Here is a 21,280-nt window from a genome sequence, read left to right as displayed (position 1 = left end):
ATAGTCTTACTACCATCAAGCAGTTCTTCCAAAGTCTACACTTTGTTTTATACATGGATTCTCTCTCGGATTTCATGGCCTCCAGCCTTTTGTCGGAATCCGGGCCCATCATTGCTTCTCCATAACTCGTAGGTTCATTGTTGTTCAACAACATGACCTCCAAGACAGGGTTACCGTACCACTCTGTAGTAGTACGCGACCTTGTCGACCTACGAGGTCTGTAGTAACTTGATCTGATGCTGAATCATCACTATCATCAGCTTCCACTTCAATTGGTGTAGGCGCCACAGGAACAACTTCCTGCGCCCTGCTACACACTGTTTGAAGTGATGGTTCAATAACCTCATCAAGTTCTATCACCCTCCCACTCAATTCTTTCGAGAGAAACCTTTCCTCGAGAAAGGACCCGTTTCTAGAAACAAACACTTTGCTTCCGGATCTGAGATAGGAGATGTACCCAACTGCTTTGGATATCCTATGAAGATGCATTTATCCGCTTTGGGTTCGAGCTTATCAGAGTGAAACTTTTTCACATAAGTGTCGCAGCCCCCAAACTTTCAAGAAACGACAACTTAGATTTCTCTAAACCTCAGTCTATACTGTGTCATCTCAACGGAATTACGCGCTGCCCTATTTAAAGTGAATGCGGTTGTCTCTAATGCATAACCCATAAATGATTGCGGTAATTCGATAAGAGACATCATAGTATGGACCATATCAAATAGGTCGCGGCTATGACGTTCGGACACACCATCACACCATGGTGTTCTTGGTGGCATGAATTGCGAAACAACTTCCACATTGTCTTAACTGTGTACCAAAACTTGCAACTCAGATATTCATCTATGACCATATCGTAGACAGTTTATCCTCTTGTTATGACGAACTTCACTCTGAAACAGAATTGAACTTTTTCAATATTTCAGACTTGTGATTCATTAAGTAAATACTCATGTATCTACTCAAATCGTCATTGAAGTAAGAACATAATGATATCCACTGCGTGCCTCAGCGCCCATTGGACTGCATACATCAAAATGTACTACTTCCAACAAGTTACTATCTTGTTTCATCTCAATGAAAACAAGGCCTTGCTCATGTGGTATGATTTGCACGTTACCTAGTGATTCAAAATCAAGTGAGTATAAAGATCCATCAGCATGGAGCCTCTTCATGCAATTTATACCAACATGACTCAAGCTGCAGTGCCACAAGTAAGTGGTACTATCATCATTACCTTGTATCTTTTGGCACCAATATCATGAACATGTGTAACACTATGATCAGATTCAATAAACCATTGAAGGTGATTATTCAAGTAAATAGAGTAACCATTATTCTCTTTAAATGAATAATTGAATTGTAATAAACACGATCCAATCATGTTCATGCTTAACGCAAGCACCAAATAACAATTATTTAGGTTCAACACCAATCCTGATGGTAGAGGGAGCATGCGATGTTTGATCATATAAACCTTGGAAACACTTCCAACACGTATCGTCACCTCGCTTTTAGCTAGTCTTCGTTTATTCCGTAGCTTTCATTTTGTGTTACTAATCACTTAGCAACCGAACCGGTATCCAATACCCTCGCGCTACTAGGAGTACTAGTAAAGTACACATCAAAATCATGTATATCAAATATACTTTTTTCGACTTTGCCAGCCTTCTTATCTACCAAGCATCTAGGGTAGCTCCGCCTCAGTGACCGTTCCCCTCAAAACAGAAGCACTTAGTCTCGGGTTTGGGTTTAATCTTGGGTCTCGTCATTAGTGCAGCAACTGTTTTGCCGTTTCACGAAGTATCCCTTCTAGCCCTTGCCTTACTTGAAACTTAGTGGTTTTACTAACCATCAACTATTGATGCTCCTTCTTGATTTCTACTTTCGCGGTGTCAAACATCGCGAATCGCTCAAGGATCATTGTATCTATCCTTGATATGTTTATAGTTCATCACGAATCTCTCACAGCTTGGTGGCAGTGACATTGGAGAACCATCACCATCTCATCTGGAAGATTAACTCCCACTTGATTCAAGCGATTGTCGTACTCAGACAATTTGAGCACATGCTCAACGATTGAGTTTTTCTCCTTCACTTCGTGGACAAAGAATCTTGTCGGAGGTCTCATACCTCTCAAAAAGGACACGAGCATGAAATCTCAATTTCATCTCTTTAGAACATCTCTTATGTTCCGTCACGTTTCAAAACGTCTTCTGCGCCTTGCTTCTAAGCCATTAAGTATTTTGCACTGAACTATCACGTAGTCATCAGAAACGTGTATGTCGGATGTTTCACAACATCCACAGATGACGCTCGAGGTGCAGCACATCGAGTGGTGCATTAAGGACATAAGCCTTCTGTGCAGCAACGAGGACAATCCTCAGTTTTACAGACTCAGTCCGCAAAGTTGCTACTATCAACTTTCAACTAAATTTTCTCTAGGAACATATAAAAATAGTAGAACTATAGCGCAAGCTACATCGTAATTCGCAAAGACCATTAGACTATGTTCATGACAATTATTTCAATTAATCATATTACTTAAGAACTCCCACTCAAAAAGTACATCTCTCTAGTCATTTGAGTGGAACATGATCCAAATCCACTATCTCAAGTCCGATCATCATGTGAGTCGAGAATAGTTTCAGTGGTAAGCATCTCTATGCTAATCATATCAACTATACGATTCATGCTCGACCTTTCGGTCTCATGTGTTCCGAGGCCATGTCTGCACATGCTAGGCTCATCAAGTTTAACCCGAGTGTTCCGCGCGTGCAATTGTTTTGCACCCGTTGTATGTGAACGTTGAGTCTATCACACCCGATCATCACGTGGTGTCTCGAAACGACGAACTGTCGCAACGGTGCACAGTTGGGGAGAACACAATTTGAGCTTGAAATTTTAGTGAGAGATCACCTCATAATGCTACCGTCGTTCTAAGCATAATAAGGTGCATAAAGGATTAACATCACATGCAATTCATAAGTGACATGATATGGCCATCATCATGTGCTTCTTGATCTCCATCACCAAAGCACCGGCACGATCTTCTTGTCACCGGCGCCACACCATGAACTCCATCATCATGATCTCCATCAACGTTCGCCATCGGGGTTGTCGTGCTACTCATGCTATTACTACTAAAGCTGCATCCTAGCAATATCGTAAACGCATCTACAAGCACAAACGTTAATTTAAAGCCAACCCTATGGCTCCTGCCGGTTACCGTATCATCGACGTGCAAGTCGATATTAACTACTACAACATGATCATCTCATACATCCAACATATCACATCACGTCGTTGGCCATATCACATCACAAGCATACCCTGCAAAACAAGTTAGACGTCCTCTAATTGTTGTTGCATGTTTTACGTGGTTGTCATGGGTATCTAGTAGTATTGCATCTTACTTACGCAAACACCACAACGGAGATGTATGAATTGCTATTTAACCTCTCTCCAAGGACCTCCTCGGTCAAATCCGATTCAACTAAAGTTGGAGAAACCGACACTCGCCAGTCATCTTTGAGCAACGGGGTTGCTCGTAGCGACGAAACCAGTCTCTCGTAAGCATATGAGTAATGTCGGTCCGAGCTGCTTCGATCCACCAATACCGTGGAATCAAGAAAAAACTAAGGAGGGCAGCAAATCGCACATCACCGGCCACAAAAACTTTTGTGTTCTACTTGAGATAACATCTACGCATGAACCTAGCTCATGATGCCACTGATGGGGAACATCGCATGGGAAACAAAAAATTTCCTACGCGCACGAAGACCTATCATGGTGATGTTCATCTACGAGAGGAGATTTCCGATCTACGTACCCTTGTAGATCGCACAGCAGAAGCGTTAAGAAACGCGGTTGATGTAGTGGAACGTCCTCACGTCCCTCGATCCGCCCCGCGAACCGTCCCACGAACCGTCCCGCGATCCGTCCCACGATCCGTCCCGCGAACCATCTCACGATCCGTTGCATGAACCGTCTGGCGATCCATCTCACGACCCGTTCCGATCTAGTGCCGAACAGACCGCACCTCCGCGTTTAGCACATGTACAGCTCAACGATGATCTCGGCCTTCTTGATCCAGAAAGAGAGACGGAGAGGTAGATGAGTTCTCCGGTAGCATGACGGTGCTCCGGAGGTTGGTGGTGATCTATCTCAGCAGGGCTCCGCCCGAGCTCCGCAGAAATACGATCTAGAGGAAAAACCGTGGAGGTATGTGGTCGGGCTGTCGTGGCAAAAGTTGTCTCAAATCAGCCCTAATACCTTAGTATATATAGGAGGGAGGGGAGGGACCTTGCCTTGAGGCTCAAGGAGCCCCAAGGGGTCGGCCGAAGTGGGGGGAGGAGGAGTCCTCCTCCAATCCTAGTCCAACTAGTATTGGAAGGTGGAGTCCTTCTCTATTTTCCCACTTCCCCCTTTTTTCTCTTTGATTTTTCTTCTCTCGTGCGCAGGGGTCCTCTTGGGCTTGCCCACCAGCCCACTAAGGGTTGGTGCGGCACCCCTAAGGCCTATGGGTTTCCCCCCCCCCCACACACCTGGTGAACATCCGGAACCCATTCGTCACTCCCGGTACATTCCCAGTAATGCCGAAAACTTCCCAGTAATCAAATGAGGTCATCCTATATATCAATCTTCGTCTCCGGACCATTTCGGAAACCCTCGTGACGTCCGTGATCTCATCCGGGACTCCGAACAACATTCGGTAACCAACCATATAACTCAAATACGCATAAAACAACGCCGAACCTTAAGTGTGCAGACCCTGCGGGTTCGAGAACTATGTAGACATGACCCAAGAGACTCCTCGGTAAATATCCAATAGCGGGACCTGGATGCCCATATTGGATCCTACATATTCTCCGAAGATCTTATCGGTTGAACCTCAGTGCCTAGGATTCATATAATCCCGTATGTCATTCCCTTTGTCCTTCGGTATGTTACTTGCCCGAGATTCGATCGTCAGTATCCGCATACCTATTTCAATCTCATTTACCGGCAAGTCTCTTTACTCGTTCCATAATACAAGATCCTGTGACTTATACTAAGTCACATTGCTTGCAAGGCTTGTGTGTGATGTTGTATTACCGAGTGGGCCCCGAGATACCTCTCCGTCACACGGAGTGACAAATCCCAGTCTTGATCCATACTAACTCAATGGACACCTTCGGAGATACCTGTAGAGCATCTTTATAGTCACCCAGTTACGTTGTGACATTTGATACACACAAGGCATTCCTCCGGTGTCAGTGAGTTATATGATCTCATGGTCATAGTAATAAATACTTGACACGTAGAAAAACAGTAGCAACAAAATGACACGATCAACATGCTACGTTCTTTAGTTTGGGTCTAGTCCATCACATGATTCTCCTAATGATGTGATCCCGTTATCAAGTGACAACAGTCAGGAAACCTTGACCATCTTTGATCAACGAGCTAGTCAACTAGAGGCTTACTAGGGACAGTGTTTTGTCTATGTATCCACACAAGTATTGTGTTTCCAATCAATACAATTATAGCATGGATAATAAACGATTATCATGAACAAAGAAATATAATAATAACTAATTTATTATGGCCTCTAGGGCATATTTCCAACACCGGGCACGTCGCTCCGGCACTGCCTCGGCCTCCTGCTCCATCTTCACCGGGGGGAGGGAGGAGCACGAGCGCGAGCTCGACGCTTCGAAGGAGTTGCCAGAGAAGAGGCGGCCGCGCGCGCGGTCATACTCATTTGTCTCGCGACGGAGGAGCGATGGTGGCGGTGTCTGGCCCCACTGCTTGTACCGGTGGGCGGCGCGCTTATGGGCGGCGTCGGATCTGACGCAACGAGCCCTCTCGGGGTCGTCGTTCCTACGGCTACCGGAGTTGGCCATCAAGGGCGGTGGAATGGAGCGGCTACGCGGTGGAATGAAGGCGCACGGCGGTGGATTGGAAGCGCCGACGATGAGGTGGGGGGACTTCTCGCGGCGGCGGAGGGATAGGGTTTCGACCCGCATACAGCGGTCGAACACGCAAATATACCCGGTCGAGCGCTCGCGTTTACGGGTCACCGCAAAAGTTTTACGGGTCGGGCCGCGTTTACAGTATCTGCTCTGGCAGAAAAAACAGTCCAAACCCGCATACTTGCCGGAATTATTGTGGGCCGGGCGTTTTGTGGGGTCTGCTAGAGTTGCTCTTAACTGCACATCTAGACATTGAACAGATATAATTCATATTTGAACGACATGTGGTTAAAAAGATTGGTGAAACTGGGTTTAAAAATCATATTTATGTTCTTGAATATATGTTTAGACCATATATAAGAAAAGGAAAGGAATTCAAAAAATGGGGAATCAAAGAGTCAACCCCGACCAAGGAGTTTTTTAATTTTTTAATTTCAAAAAACAAAAAGGAACTCTGAAAAGAGTGAAAAAATATGTTGGAAAATATGTTCATATATTTGCCTCGAATGAAAGTAGAAAAAATAGGTCCCATTTCATTTATCCATGTCCAAGAACAAAGCAAAATGTCTAGAATAAAACTAAAAAAATAAATAAATAAAGGAAAAAAGAAAAATTATACCATCTTGGTTTTGAAACAAGGACGTCTTTGCATTGCAAATGCCACCAAACCATTGTACTAAGATATGTTTTTAATCTTAGACACACGCTGGATGTTGTTATAGGAACAAAAGATTTTCTAGAGTACTGCGTCCTGATTGGATGAATGAGACCTCCCAGAGATTACGCTTCTCCACCATCCATTCCTACCTGATCCAACGGTGCCTGCTCCTTCACTCTACATCTGAGCAATATTACCTGAGTCTTATCCTCTCATAGCAAAATAAACGCGAGCACCTCCTGAGTCTTATCCATTGAGCCTACAGCAAAGCAAAACGAGCGAAAACTAGTAGCAGTTGTTTATCCGTCTTGTTTGTCTCAAAAAAAAAAACCCATCTTTAATGAAACGTGTTGTAAACTGTGACTACCTCGTGTTATTCTGGAGCTAATTCAAATTTGCTGCTGACCAAAATAATTGTTTGATGGCAATTTTGAACTCTTGCGCTAGCTGAAGAATCCAGCTAGACAGAAAAATATGTAGTAATACTGTTTTTTCCAGAGTTAATTTCAAGTACCTATAGTTTGGTCATGAACAAAAACAGCGGTTTGGTCAAGTACAACCTCTTCATTTTAAGTCATTGACAATGTTGTAATTACGAATAAAAATTCAGAAACATGGAGCTTGCGTTAAATATGGATATATTTAAAGAACACGTATGCCTTTTTTTTTTTGCGGGATAAAGAACACGTATGGCTAACCGGTGTCATTGGACACCGGGTAAAATTTGTGCTTATGTTAAATATGCATATAATCCACATTGCCAGCTTGAATCACGCGGAATGGAACAGAATTAAATTAAAATGAAAAATACGGCAAATCTGGCCAACATTTAAGCCCAGTTTGGTTTTGATGTAGTGCTGTCCCTTTTGTGGTCATCCGTCATCTTTATGCAGTGCTGTCCCTTTTGAGGTCATCCGTCATCTTGATGGATACGCCGAAACAATGCATCCGTCCATGCGACCATAATGTGAATTTGGCATATCCGAATGCACTTGCTTCCCCAACCTAAATTTTTTGGACCCAAGCCCTGAAGATCTCCAAAGAATTCCCAATGCAAGTTTCTTACCAACATTCTCAGTTGTCAGAAAAAATACATGTGAATCGGTGCAGCAGTTTGGGTTATCTTTTTCTTCGGAAAAAAAAGGTCCTATATTGGGCAAATTAGTATTCAGATTCTTACAATCTGAAAACAGATCTTACAATATTCATGGGATAAATGCCGCTTCTAAACGAGGTACTCAATAATGATAGTACTACCTTAAGATATGTGCTTCCGGTAAGAAGCTATTTTTTCTATAAAGTACAAACCTTTTTTTTTTCAATAAAGTATGAAGCTCTTAAATGAGGTACTCTCTCCGGTCCGTCCATATTAATTATCACTTAAATGGATGTATATAGCACTGAAATATGTTTAGATACATCCATTCCAGTAACAATTAATAAGGATCAGAGGGAGTACTACAAATTTTAATTAGGCCAATTAATAGGTACTATTTTATTGCTTGATCGTTTCTGCACCGGATCTCCCTTCTCTCTATATACAAGTCCTGTGAAGAAGATAGACCAATCATGCATATCTTTTACCGAGCATTTTCAAACTGCATAAGAAGAGGATGGACAGGCACACGATCCACATCTACGGTCTAGCGGCCTTGCTGCTGTCTCTCCATCTCATATGCTCCGCACCTACTGCGCAATGTATGCACTTCCACAAAGCTAATTCATCTAATGCGCGATGTAGTTATCAGTTCTTTCTCATCTTTCATTGTCTAACGTTGCTTATGGTTGTATGCATCAATTGATGCAGAGGTCAGGGGTTTTAACCTCTTTTTCGAAAGAAAAAAAATGTCTAATATTGCTTGTTTGTTAATCAGTCCAATCAATGGCTAATTTATCTATTGTTCCATATATAGGTCGGATGATGGGCGAAGAAGACGTGGATGACGAGAAGATCAGTTTACCGTATGGGCTTTGTGTCAACAACAAACGATGCAAATATGGATGGATTTGCTTGTGTTGTCTCACGAATCTCGAGTGCTACCCGTCCATGGATGCGTGCAAGATAGATTGTCAGAAACCCTCTGCTGCTAACATGGTGTCCATGGCAATGACCCCTTCTCCTTTACCTGCCCCCTCTCCCGCCTCTTCATTAGGTTCAACTTGAATTACATATTTATTTATTTTTGCCAGGGACTTAATGGATATTGTGTGAAAAAATAATTTGGAATAGAAGTATCTCATACATTAGCTGTTGCAGTTTGATTTGGCATGTTGCACCAATTACTATTGCCCCACGAGGATACCTGGTCATTTTTTGTTGGTTTTACACTAGCAGTATGGTGGTCATACTTACTCAAGATAAAGAATGTTGATTATCGGTATTGTGTTTTGGTCAATCTATGCCTCCTAAGATTTTTATTTATCTTTAAATAAATCGATGCCGTGCCCTGTTCCCGGTGAATCAAAAGATTAGATGAGACGGGTAGCATCATCTCCATCAACATATTAAGTGTCTGGCGGATCAAGATTAGATGGTAGCATATCATTAGCTTCAATATACCGAAAATATCAGCACACTTGCATGGAAACGAGCATCAGCAGCACAACAACGAAAAGAAAGTGAGAGTCCCCTCCCCCAGGAGCACCCTCCTGAGCTCATCTCGATGGATACATGAACAGGCTCTTCAGGTTTTCGCCAGAACCAAGACACCGCATTTCTGTGATCATGTATATGAATTTTGCAAGAACAACTGCACCTGCTTCGCCAACCTAAAAGTTTGAACCCAGGCGCCGGGGGTCTCGAAAGAGCTCCCAATGCAAGTTTCTTATCAACATTCTCAGTTATCAGAAAGAAAAGATACATTTGGTTGTATGTCACATGGCTAACATACTAGCGTTGCAACGGATATAGCAGAATTAGTAAACCAACCCTAAGAAAGAGGGTGCAACATAAGGATACACATATAGTCTTTGACACATGATAAACAGGGAGGCATTTCCATTAGTTACAATAAGAGCCGCCCTCCACGATTCAGTCATGGCTTCAGATCCCCTAGATTGACTGAAGCTTCTCCCTACTCGCTGTTTCTACCTTCTCGACGCCCACCCAGACGGGGCAGAGGGCAGCTTCTTTCTACATTCCCGACACCACAAAAGAGAACCAACCACCCTACATCGCCACCGGAGCGAGCCTGACGACATCCCAGGCCACCCTCATCACGCCGCCGTGCCTCGACTCCGCCTCCAGGAACGTCCTCCCAGATGCCTCTGAAGGGTGGGGCAGCTCGCTCCACTTCTCGACCTTGAGCTCGGTGACGTCGACGATGCAGATGTGGCTCTCCGCCAGGCTCTTTCCCTGCGCCCTACCCTCGACCTGGAAGATCTCGCCCCTGCCGACCTCGTTCCCTTCGTTGTCAATCAGCAGAACGGGGCGGCCAGGCTCGAATGACAATGATCTTGTGAAGGGGCGGCTCGTCGTCATGTCTTGTGTACTTGGCTCGCTGGAGTCTGGGGTAAGGAGCCTGCTGCTGCCCTTGGAGTTGGATAAGCCTAGAGCATTCAGCACTCTTGAAGGCGGCAGATAGCTCTCCTCGCCGGCACTCTCCGATGAGTCACCCAACTGAGAAGTAGCTGGTGTAGATGACTTGTCGGCACCCTCGCCCTCGTATGGTACTCCTCTTTCTTTCGCGATACGAGCGAGCTTTGCTTTTCTGTTGTTCAGCCTAGACAGAATTTAAAGAAAAATGCTATTATTACAAACAGATATGAAAGCAGGCACAAAAAAGGTGATCTGTATGAATGATATAGCAAGAAGTAAATTTGAAGGACTAAGAGGAGTTGGTCGTATTATGGAGCAGTACATTCCTAGGAAAGAAGACGGATAATTTCACCTTACCAATTCTTTAGTTGCGATGATGTGATCTCTGCACCCTGAAAAGTAAGGACGCATTTTCATTAATTAATCAGACAAAGCCCAAACTAGTTAGTCAGAATCAAACATTTACCCAACTGAAAAGGCATATATATCATTCGCAACAGGAAAAAAGGAGAAGGAGTATAATATATAATACCTGCCCACTCAGCTTCTCTGCCCATGTCTGAAGGGAAGCGGCATTCTTATGCATCTCAGGCTCATCAACCAGAGCATTCTCAATTTCATTTACCTGCCCGTCATTCATGATAGTTCGCTTCTTTCCTCTCCTACTAGGCTGCCTCTCATCCTCGTCCCGAAAACTTTCCTTGGTAGGTTCTGGTGTTTTGAAATGGTCTACACTTCTGCAGCGTGGGACCTCCATGCTGGTAGCAGTACTGGCACCCGGATAGCCCGCGCTAGTCGTTCTCGCAACGCCAAGATGGATTAGGTTCTGACCGACTGAATTTTGCAGGAGCCCACCATTTATACTGGCACGGTTTCTTGGAGTCTCATCCCTAGCATTTCCGTCTTGTTTCATGGGGGGTGTCGCCATAGACTCTTCGATGTTTTGCACATCCTGCTAGAATCAGTTTTGGCTTGGGATCAAATACATCATTACCAAGTCAATGGCTAATATTTATGTAATCGATAATGTTACCTTAGGAGGGCCATCCATATTGGGGTCTGGAACACTAGCCCTTGTTGCCTGGGGCTGCTGCACCGGTTGCAAGTCTACCTTCATTTCTGATGTGACGTCACCTTTTGCCACCTAAAACATCACGTAATGAAATCATCCAACATAAGAAAATAAAAAACTTTGAGTAGATTGCTAAGAAGTGCGAAGCTGATGCCCAATGCATGGTTCCAGGCTGTTTTGTAGTTTACACTTTGAGCACACCCATCACAACAACCATACAAAAGAAACGGTGACTTTGCTTGAGGCCAGTATGCACTTTATATAATTTACTAATTTTACAGATTATCCCTTGAGAACCAGAGAAGAGAGACGCTAAACATGATGCTTTGAAAAGAATCAATGAGTAAAGCAAACAAACCTGCGATATTCTCTGTCCAACTTGCGATTTACACCAACGTTGCAACTTATAAGCAAAATCACTGCAGAGAGGAAAAGTAAAGTTTAGCGAATCGTCAACAAAGAAGTTGTCAGGTGAGGGCAACAAATTCAAACATATCAGGCATACAGCAATAAAAGTATAAAGAATATTGTTTCTATGTGGCACACCTAGGACCAACCAAAATGACATTACCCACCTTAATAGTTGCACATCTTCCTCATTTAACAAGTTACCAGGGATTAATGATTTAGCATAATGGGACAAAGATCCTGCAAACCCAGCAAAAGAAGACGTTAGATACGCAATGTGATGAATTAACATAATCACAACAAACTGCAAACAAAAATTCAAGTGACTGTACCTAAGTTTGTACAAACTATAGTGACTTCATCAGCTGCTGGATGGTCCAATGATGGCTTGGGACTCTCTGGTAACAAGTATTTCTGAAATTTCTGAAGAAAGAGGTCTCTTTCTTGCTCTGTTAACATACATGACAACGGAACTTGCGTTTAACAAGGTTACACGAAAAATCATACGGCATCTCATCATAGCATCTGAGAGAGAGAAGATCTGACCTTCGCAAATGTTTGGAACAAAGACGTGCAAATTTGCTATTATTTTCACCACACAGGATGTTCTGGTCTGTGCATATTGTATGGAAGGCATACTGATAGAGCGAAAATTGCATGAATAGTTAACTTTGGCTTCAGTCAGCATATTTGAAGCAGCTAATAATGCCAGGTCAGCTGCACCAAATGGATCATAATCCAGATTAGCATCATCTTCCAGCACTGGCAGATCGACAGAGCACCAACTCGAGACAAACTCATCATGAGGAGTCGCCAAAATTTGCGTCAGAAAGGGAATCTGCAGAAAAGATGAACAGAATTGAATTCGCTAAAGTAACAGTTTTGCGGCTGCGAAAGGACTATAACCATACCAAGGTAGGTATTAAAAGCAGTCTGTTTCAAAGCTTACGGTATTAGTTATGAAGGAAGATCTAAAGTTTGAATCATCAGAGAAGACGTCAACGAGACGCAATGCACTGATAAGCACAGAACCCATGGGGTAACTCTTATCATGGGAACCGGCAGCAGGTTTTTGTTTCCTTCCAAATGCGGTCTTCAGCAAATCAAGAACCTGCAGTAATCGTTGTGATGAATTTGATAGCAACTGAATGATATTTTCAGATGCAACAAAAAACGAGTCATTTCATCCCCAGCAGTGGTCAGAACTAACCTCCAGCCCTAGTTGCATGCTCTTCGGTAAAGTGGCGACTTCATCGAGGTAAGAAATACTTTCAGATTCACACAGTTGTAACAACTACAGAATGTTTATAGCAGGCATTAGTTACAAACTCAACACTGGCAGTAGACAGCAGTAGTACTTGAATTAAACAAAGTAATTCAAGACTCATGACAAACTTACAATAGAAAGGATTTTAGCCTTCTGTCTGGAAATGGAAGAAGCGATATCAGTTGATCCTTTCAGCCATTCTGGAACACCTAACTTCAATATCGTAAACGACAGTGACAGTATTCCTCCATTTCTACAGAGCTCCTGCATTTAGTAACTTGTTGAGTCAATATCCTCCGAGGGCATACGCGATGTAATGATATACAGAAACAGCAACATATTTGAGTACATACTCACTTCTTTTAAAAGAAAACACAGGAAGATGTATGTGTCACTAAATTAAAACATTGTTCCACACACTAGATTAGTCTATAGGTTAATATATTTTCTGGGAATCTTGTTCAAGGGGGTAGCAAGATGGAACTGAACTAAAACTTGAGAACAAGTAATGAGTAGGGAGAGAACAAGTTAAGAGTTAGTGTGATATAATTCTATTTGCGCCACTGATCACTATGCCAAAAAGGGTGTATCTTGATCAATCATAAAGAAGACAAGGAGCTCACATTCAGCAGTTTTTCCCATAACAATGGAACTAAAAATACAAGGAAATGAGACACATAGAGATATACAGGACCTTGTTTTTCAAAATACGATCACGAAATAACTTCTGCTGGCACAGTGACAAAAGAAATTGTAATGATGCTTCGCACTGTTGGCATATGAAGTAAGTGAGTTGTGAGTCAAAAGGACCAACAGGAAAGGCTTTGGTGCCCAATGTTGATAGCCTGACACTCAATAACCGCGTATCTTCATGCAGACTATCAAAGGCTACATCCATAAAGATATCAACCTGACCACAAAACAGCAAATATTAACAGAGATGAATAGATTGAATACAAAGTACCTAACAGGCCGATCTATATCTTGCTGGTATAACATTCATATCAACGGATGCCATGGTGATCCAAGGCGTACACAAAGAAAGAACTATGAGAAGGACAGGTGTTTGCTTTTTCTTTTTTACCGAAATATCTTTCTAGATTTATAAACGAAACAGGAAACAATAACTAAACAGTAGTCAGCAAAAACTTATCAGCAACTAAGGTTCAGATAAACCAGTAGAATAGCTAAAGGAAGTTAAATACTAACATAATCTCTTAGTATTATATAATAAAATGATGCCTGCAGATAACAGCCTGCAATAATATAGCGCAACCAAAGAAATTGACACATTTTAAGAATACTACTAACTTTAGCTCAGATTGGCCTGGCAGCTACACTTGTAACTAATCTGGTTGAACCACAAAACACAACCAAGTATAAATGAATTTGATTGAAGTCTCTAAGAAAAGAATTGATACTCCGCAATATGTTACAAATTCTATTCAAGATGAGGACAAAACCAGTGATAAACATGTCATTATCATTTACAAAATCAACTTGCAGCACAACGAGATAATTACAGAAAAGTTGGTCGTGATGAAATCAGGGAGTTCAGAAATCAAAAGCAATGCAAAACAGGGGCCAGGCTAAAATATATAATTTAAACATGAACATTAACATGGTATAAATTCTGGAAGCTAGTTATATGCTTTTATAATTCATTGTTTCTTCAGAATCAAGCCATGGAATGAAATAGTCACTAAATTACCATATGGGCTACCTACTTACCTTTGGATGTGTAAGAAGAATATGAACAAGTTCATGCCACTGAGATGAGAAGTAACTTGTCATCAGATGAAGACTCGCCGCTACAAGTGACGAATGTATGAAGGGAGAAGCACCGAGATGATCTTCCTAATTTAGAATGTTAGCTGTTACCAGTAATTAGTATGAAATGGTAACAATGAAGTATAAGCATGCCGCCCTTGATAAACAATTTGGTGGTTGCCGAACCTTCTTCCAGTGGGACAGAATGGATAGCACAAAGAATATCAGGTCCATAACTTGTTCAGCTAACTTCACATCATCGAGAAGAACCTGCATTAAGATAAACAAGCGGTGTGACTGAATGCTCATCTTTTACTCATCTGGCATTTAATCATCATAAAGTAAAAGCAAAACTAACTAAAGAACGAATTAAGCTTTATCGGAGACAGGACACAAAGACCATATGATGTGATTCATGAGTCAACTATGACATGGAGAAAGAGAGAAGTCATCACTTGAGCAGAATATCAAGATTCAAATGAACAGGGTAAGAAATTCATATATGATGAAATGAACGAGGCTGTGTTAAATAACGAGAGAAGTCACCTGCTCGAGCTTTGTGTGGCGAGTTGCAAGCTCAGACAGACAATGCAAGAAGCGCACGCCGCGGAGCACATATGTCAAATCTGAACCTCTTCCGGCATCCAAACTTGCAGCAAGAAGATGGAGAGGAAGCGATGACACAAGCTTCTCCATGTCCACCTGCAGAGAAGAAGCGTGAGCGGAAGCGTGGCTGAAATAGGTGTGGAGACTGGACGTAAAGAAGCACCTGCTCTGGACCTCCGCCTTCCGGCTTGGACCGCAAGACGAAGCTGTCTGACTCCTTGAGCATGTCACTAAGCTCCCTGGTGGTCAGCCCACTAAGCTCTTGGACAGCTGAAACCATGTCGATCATCTGCACCAAACAACCGAAACGTAAGTTGACTAGGCAGGGGCAGGACGCAGACAGACTTGTACTGTAGTGCTGAATGCCTGAACCTAGTGAATGATTGAATGAATGAGATGAGCAGAGCAGAGAATCGCAAACTAGACATGTGAGAAAGTTGTTGAGCAGCGCTGCTCGCCGGTTAGCTGAGTTTGTTTGAGCTTAAGCTTGTTTCAGATTAGCAGGCCTGCATAAGCCTATTGTGCTAGCATATTTAATTAGGTGAAATAATACAAATATATGCTAGCGGCGCATTTCGGATTGCAAGCTAATGAAATCAACATTGCATGGTCACGAACTACACATCCTCGGCGGCGGCTAACGAATTCATACATGCGTACATACATACATCATACGTACACACATACATACATGAGGGGATGGAAAATAAACACGCACGCACGCACCTTGTCTGTGAGGGGAGGGGCCCCCACCCCGATCTAGCTAGGGGCTCAGAAGCTGGAGGCCGGGGGCGTGTGCCGAGGTCGATCTGGTCGGCGGCCGGCGCGGGAGCTCGGTGGGCGGCGGCGGAGGCGAAACCCTAGGGAGGGGAGGGGAGGGAGAGAGGATAGGCGATGGAGGGAGGGAGAGTAGTGAGGTAATTTCTCCAAAGTCGGAGGACATCCTCCAAAGTAAAAAGTATCCATCCCTCCTCCACATTGATTTCAATGTCCAACAAAATACCCCCTCTCTAAATTTTAGTGGCCTAAAACTTTTCATAAAAAAAATGTTTATAGAGCAAGTATGCGGGTGATCATCGTGTTAGGGTTCGTACCGTGCACGTCACCTTCGCAGTTTCTTCGCGTCGGTTCTCCCTGCTATACGGTGAGTAAGGGGTCTTCCCGTGGACGCGGCCACGCTAAGGGTTCTTCGTCGTTCCCCCATCATCAATTATAAAGACGCATAACCGACGCTTTCACTCTCGCCTCTAATTATTAATTATAAAGACGCGGAACCGACGCTTTCACTCTCGCCTCTAATTATCAATTATAAAGACGCGGAACCGACGCTTTTCACTCTCGCCTCTAATTATCAATTATAAAGACGCGGAACCGACGCTTTCACTCTCGCCTCTAATTACCTTCACAATGATGCGACCTGGCCGAACTTGACGGTAGTGCTGGTTGCCCTCCCCCCCCCCACACACACACACTTCACACATCATTACGGAGTTCTTTGGGTTTCTTCGTCGGATTGGCAACAGCCTTGCCGCTCTTCTTTGAAAGCAAACCTATAGATGAAGAATATAGGTGGTGGAGACAAGTTACAAGTCAAAATTATGTGGGGGAAGATGACATGCATGGTGGCACCGACGCACGATGTTGTTGATGGAGATGGTACTGGCTAGAGGGCCGGTGCTGGATGCCGACGGAGCCTCCTCCATTCCTCCATCTTGTCTTGGGCCTTCCTCTATGACGGTGTTGCAGCAATGAAGGTGTGGCAGAAGCATACGGGACTTGGATATGATGAATGAGATCAATATCAGGGGCTAGTGTTCGAGGTGAATATATCTAGGAGGCCTCCTCTAGTCTCTTCGTTGATGTAGCATCTCCCACTTTCATCCAAGGGCTCTAGGGGACCTAAATCCTCTCCCAAAACAAGCCTTGGTCGTTAAGGATCTTTTAGCAACAACCCGGCAAGAAATTGGAGCAGAATCGACAGAGTTATAACCGATTTACTAGATCCCTCCGTCCGTGGTACAATAAACAGTACTACCGGCCTCGATCGTACCAAACCCCGTCTTGAAAATCTAGACCTTTGGTTTTCCCGACCGTACCAAACTCCATCCTGGAAAACGGACATTCGGTTGCATTAGTATTTCGGTCTTCATTTTTTCATACAAACTATGATTTTGATGTTCTTGGGCTTATTGGATTTCTCTCAAAAACCCAAATCCACCTAAGGCATTGGATCTATAGATTTGGACACTTCGACAAATGTCAAATCGGTAAACACTTCATAGCCTAGAACTTCTTGGGTTTGTCCCCCCAACTTGGTGCTTTCGACGTGTCAAGTTCACGTACATGCCAACACACCTACAAAGACCACAAAATAAAGGAAAATTAATATAAAAAAATGTGCAACGGACTTGATAAAAATGGGTAAAGACCGGAAACTATGCATTGTGTACATGAATAAGTGCTAGATATGGATATGATATGCAAGATTTTTGCACTAAAATATACTCTAAAGGTATGCATAAAATACATTCATCATAGCCCACTTTCGATCCATGTTTAGGCTAGAGGAAGCCACCGTTTTAGCATAAGAATCACTTTCCAACAACATTTACATTCGGTTTTTATTTCGAGTGTGGTTTTATTATGAAAATAAATAAAAAATATCTACCACATTCTCTTGTAATTACCATGTGCAACAAGAAAGACTAACAAGGATTTAACAACCCTTGTTAGAACTGCTGGGACACAAATGAATTTTTATTTGTATTGTAGAGCATTCAACTGTTGTAGTATATCGATATTAGATACCTTAGTTTCTCACTAAGTAAAAACTTGTCTGAGTATTTAAAAATTTCAGAATGGGAAGCCCAATAAGGCTAGGAGACTTCCTCCCGCCATCATAAGCTTTTGTGACGTCCTTGCCGGGGAGTTACATGACATGTACTCCCTCCGTTCCTAAATATAAGTCTTTTATGAGATTTCACTAAGAGTCTACATACGGAGCGAAATGAATGGATCTGCACTTTAAAATATGTCTATATACATCCGTATATAGTTCACTAGTGAAAACTCTAGAAAGACTTATACTTAGGAACGGAGGAAGTAGAAAATTTACTTCCCGTTGATGAGGATGTATATTTTTAAACCAAAAAAAGATGAGGATGTATATTTTATGCAAATAGGTTATGTATATCACATTTATTATATTAATTGTTTTAAATCATGTCTAGTTATAGTTTTTTTAATTCATTTAGTGTCTTTAGTTTGCAAAGTTACTAAAAGCTCCAAAAAGATATACAATTTCGGTCCCTATATACCTTTTTATTTAGTAGTTGTAATGGGTTCAGTGCGTGCAGCGTGAAGTAGAAAGATTTCTCTACCACCAACAATAACGATTTCATGAGCGTGAAGCCGAATTTTATGATGTTAGCCCTGCCTTACTTAACTTGGTTGATCTTTCGGGATTCTTCACATAGGGATGGATGTTGGTTCAATCATGAGGTTTTTTAAATAAGTGTTTCGACTTAGAGCGTCAGCTATGACATCTGCCTTTCGTGGAGTATGAGACATACCAAGATCTATCTTCGCTGTGGTGGCATACCCGCGCGTTGGAAACCGGCCACACACTCCCCCCCACCCCCACCCCCATCCCGCGCGCTCCACAACGTGTCCTTCTGGGCAGGCCCATGTGCGGTCCGGGAACCCCCTATTTTTTCCTTTTGTTTTTTCAATAATTACAAAACATCCAAAATTCAAATATGTTTTAATTTCGAAAATGCTCACGAATTCAAAAAATATTCATGAATTCCAAAAATGTTCAGAAATTTGAAAATGTTCATGAATTTCTAAAAATGTCGTGATGTTTAAAACTGTTAATTAGTTTTAAAAATCTTTGCAAATTCCAAATGTTCTTGAATTTGGTAAATGTTCACGATTTAATAGAATGTTCACTATTTATAATAAATATTCATGAATTTCAAAAATGTTCATGATTTTTAAAAAATATTTGTGAATTTACAATATGATCATGATTTTAAAAATATCTTCACAACTTAAGAGAATGTTCACTAATTTGTATTACAATGGTCATGATTTTGAAAAGGAGGTCGTGAATTTAAAAAATCTTCATTATTTCAAATAACAACTCAGAATTTTAAAAAATGTTCATGAATTTAAAATACTTGTGCGAATTGAAAAAAGGCAATAAAAATTGAATACAAAAAATGAAACAAAAAATAAAACAAAAAAAGGTTATAAGGAAAAACAAAAAAATTGTTGGGATGAAACCCGAAAATGGGTTGACCCATACATAAATGCTTCTCAGTCGGACCTATGTGTTGGAGGGAGGACTGCGTGTGTCATGTACATGGAAACATTGTTTAGTCGGCCGGCCATGGGCCCACCAATATGGGTCACTTCTTCTTCGTTAATGCATAAGTAATGTTCTCGTTAAAAAGAAGAGGTAATGTGCTGGCACATCGAAATTAGAGCCTTATAAGCCCAATACATTTAATCCACCAGGACACGATGCCAATAGCATGTTGTCCAATAGCTGCTAAGTACCGTCGACCAGCTTAAATTTGGATCGGTCGGCTATTGAGCATACAATGCATCCTTTTCTATGTGATACATCCTTTTATTGGTCCGGTATTGAAACAGAAAAGAGTATCCTGCACCTATTTCTTCAGAGATGACCATAGGTTATCGAACCCACGAGAGAAAGATTTCTTTGAAGTGATGGTCTTTAGCAAGCTTTTTTCGAAGTGTCAAATCTAGCTTTTGACCGTATCAGCAAGCAAATAGTGATTCAAACACTTATAATAAAAACAAGTTATGGGTACAAGGTCCTAATGCTTACAACCTTGCATTTGTGTTGGGATCAAATAGGATGTAAGCATCATTGGTGCAACCCGGATCCTGGCATGCTGCATTGAGGTCGTTGATGCAGTGCTCACCAACAATATCTTAGGCCGTCTTATTGCCGGGGTAGGCCACGTGCCCGTTGATGGCCATGTGCTCGCATGACCATTTCATAGAAGTGAATCTATGGTTGTCTCCACCGACCTTAGCGAGATTGGCGAACATGCCCTGAATGTGATTGTGAGGCCATGAGCCACTAGAGCTCCATACATACCAAATTTGGTGATTAACATACACGTGTTGGGTGCAGATTATGCTATTAGATAGTAGTTGAGCATCATAGTAAATCTGAGTTGAGGTTTTTGGTACCTATTACTCTTGAGAGCTGCACACTTTCTAGATGGATATGTGTCGACTTGAGAGTTGAAGTGTAATTGTCTTCACAAACCAAAGTATTCGACTATTCAATCTTGGAGAGGTCCAAGCGCCACATCAAATATATAACCCTAGGTTTAGGAACTGTCGGATGCCGACACTCATCTCCAACCGAGTATCCCTCGATCTACTTACTATGATCCTTCTCTCCTAGTGCATTTTTTTTCATCTCCATAATCGTATTAGAATTCTTGGGCTTTGAAATGTGTTTATATCCGACATATTCATCTACAATCCTAATTCCCACACACTACAACATGAAGAAATGGCATGGATAATAGCTGGATGGACCATAATTTCATAGCCGATACTAACTTAGATATGCACATTAGCATAACATTATTATTATTTTTTGAATTTTCAAGGGGGGGGGAGTTTCCTCCACCTGAATATATTAATCAGACGGGCCAAAACCCAGATGATTACAAGCACCCAAGGGTACAACGAAGACATTTACATGGGGGTGAGAGATAGGGGGTGGAGAACGAATCCCCGAAAACGACAGTCTTCGTGCAGCCTACCTCGCCACATCAGCGCATCTTCACGACAACAACTGAGGGTCCGAGCAAGAGAGGGAGGCTGCCCCTGAAACACGACAACATTCCGGTGTTTCCATAATTGCGAGCAACAGAGCATGGAGAATTCAGCTGCAGACCGCATCACATAACCAACTGATCGGGCCAGTGACTCCAGAGAGTCCATAGATACG

General features: G+C 42.3%; 1 protein-coding gene and 1 long non-coding RNA gene across 6 annotated transcripts; one reads left to right on the top strand and one right to left on the bottom strand.

The window, feature by feature from the left end:
* Positions 1 to 8,174: 8,174 nt before the first annotated feature.
* Positions 8,175 to 8,859, top strand: LOC123431451. The gene is made up of 2 exons (XR_006623100.1): positions 8,175 to 8,313; positions 8,529 to 8,859. It is a non-coding gene; the product is annotated as an uncharacterized LOC123431451 (long non-coding RNA).
* A 577-nt stretch (positions 8,860 to 9,436) lies between these two features.
* On the bottom strand, positions 9,437 to 16,201 carry LOC123431450 (nodulin homeobox). 5 transcript variants are annotated; one of them, XM_045115230.1, is made up of 17 exons: positions 16,003 to 16,201; positions 15,440 to 15,565; positions 15,217 to 15,372; positions 14,857 to 14,940; positions 14,632 to 14,757; positions 13,595 to 13,810; positions 13,033 to 13,164; positions 12,844 to 12,927; positions 12,583 to 12,744; positions 12,180 to 12,471; positions 11,966 to 12,082; positions 11,801 to 11,873; positions 11,584 to 11,644; positions 11,187 to 11,297; positions 10,686 to 11,105; positions 10,511 to 10,545; positions 9,437 to 10,337 (listed from the first exon to the last, which is right to left on the bottom strand). In XM_045115230.1, exons 2-17 carry the CDS (start codon positions 15,563 to 15,565, stop codon positions 9,785 to 9,787), a joined length of 2,748 nt encoding a protein of 915 aa, XP_044971165.1. In that variant the 5' UTR covers positions 16,003 to 16,201; the 3' UTR covers positions 9,437 to 9,784. The 5 variants fall into 5 exon arrangements, with proteins under 5 accessions (XP_044971165.1, XP_044971166.1, XP_044971167.1 ...); XM_045115231.1 differs by having other exon boundaries at positions 13,715 to 13,810; positions 16,003 to 16,147; XM_045115234.1 differs by having other exon boundaries at positions 10,245 to 10,337; positions 10,506 to 10,545; positions 16,003 to 16,159.
* Between the last annotated feature and the right edge of the window lie 5,079 nt (positions 16,202 to 21,280).

Source organism: Hordeum vulgare, chromosome 2H (genome assembly GCF_904849725.1).
Source record: "Hordeum vulgare subsp. vulgare chromosome 2H, MorexV3_pseudomolecules_assembly, whole genome shotgun sequence".
Classification (NCBI taxonomy): Eukaryota; Viridiplantae; Streptophyta; class Magnoliopsida; order Poales; family Poaceae; genus Hordeum; species Hordeum vulgare.
The sequence above is the reverse complement of the archived record's forward strand: the minus strand, read 5'-3'. Positions and strand labels throughout refer to the sequence as shown.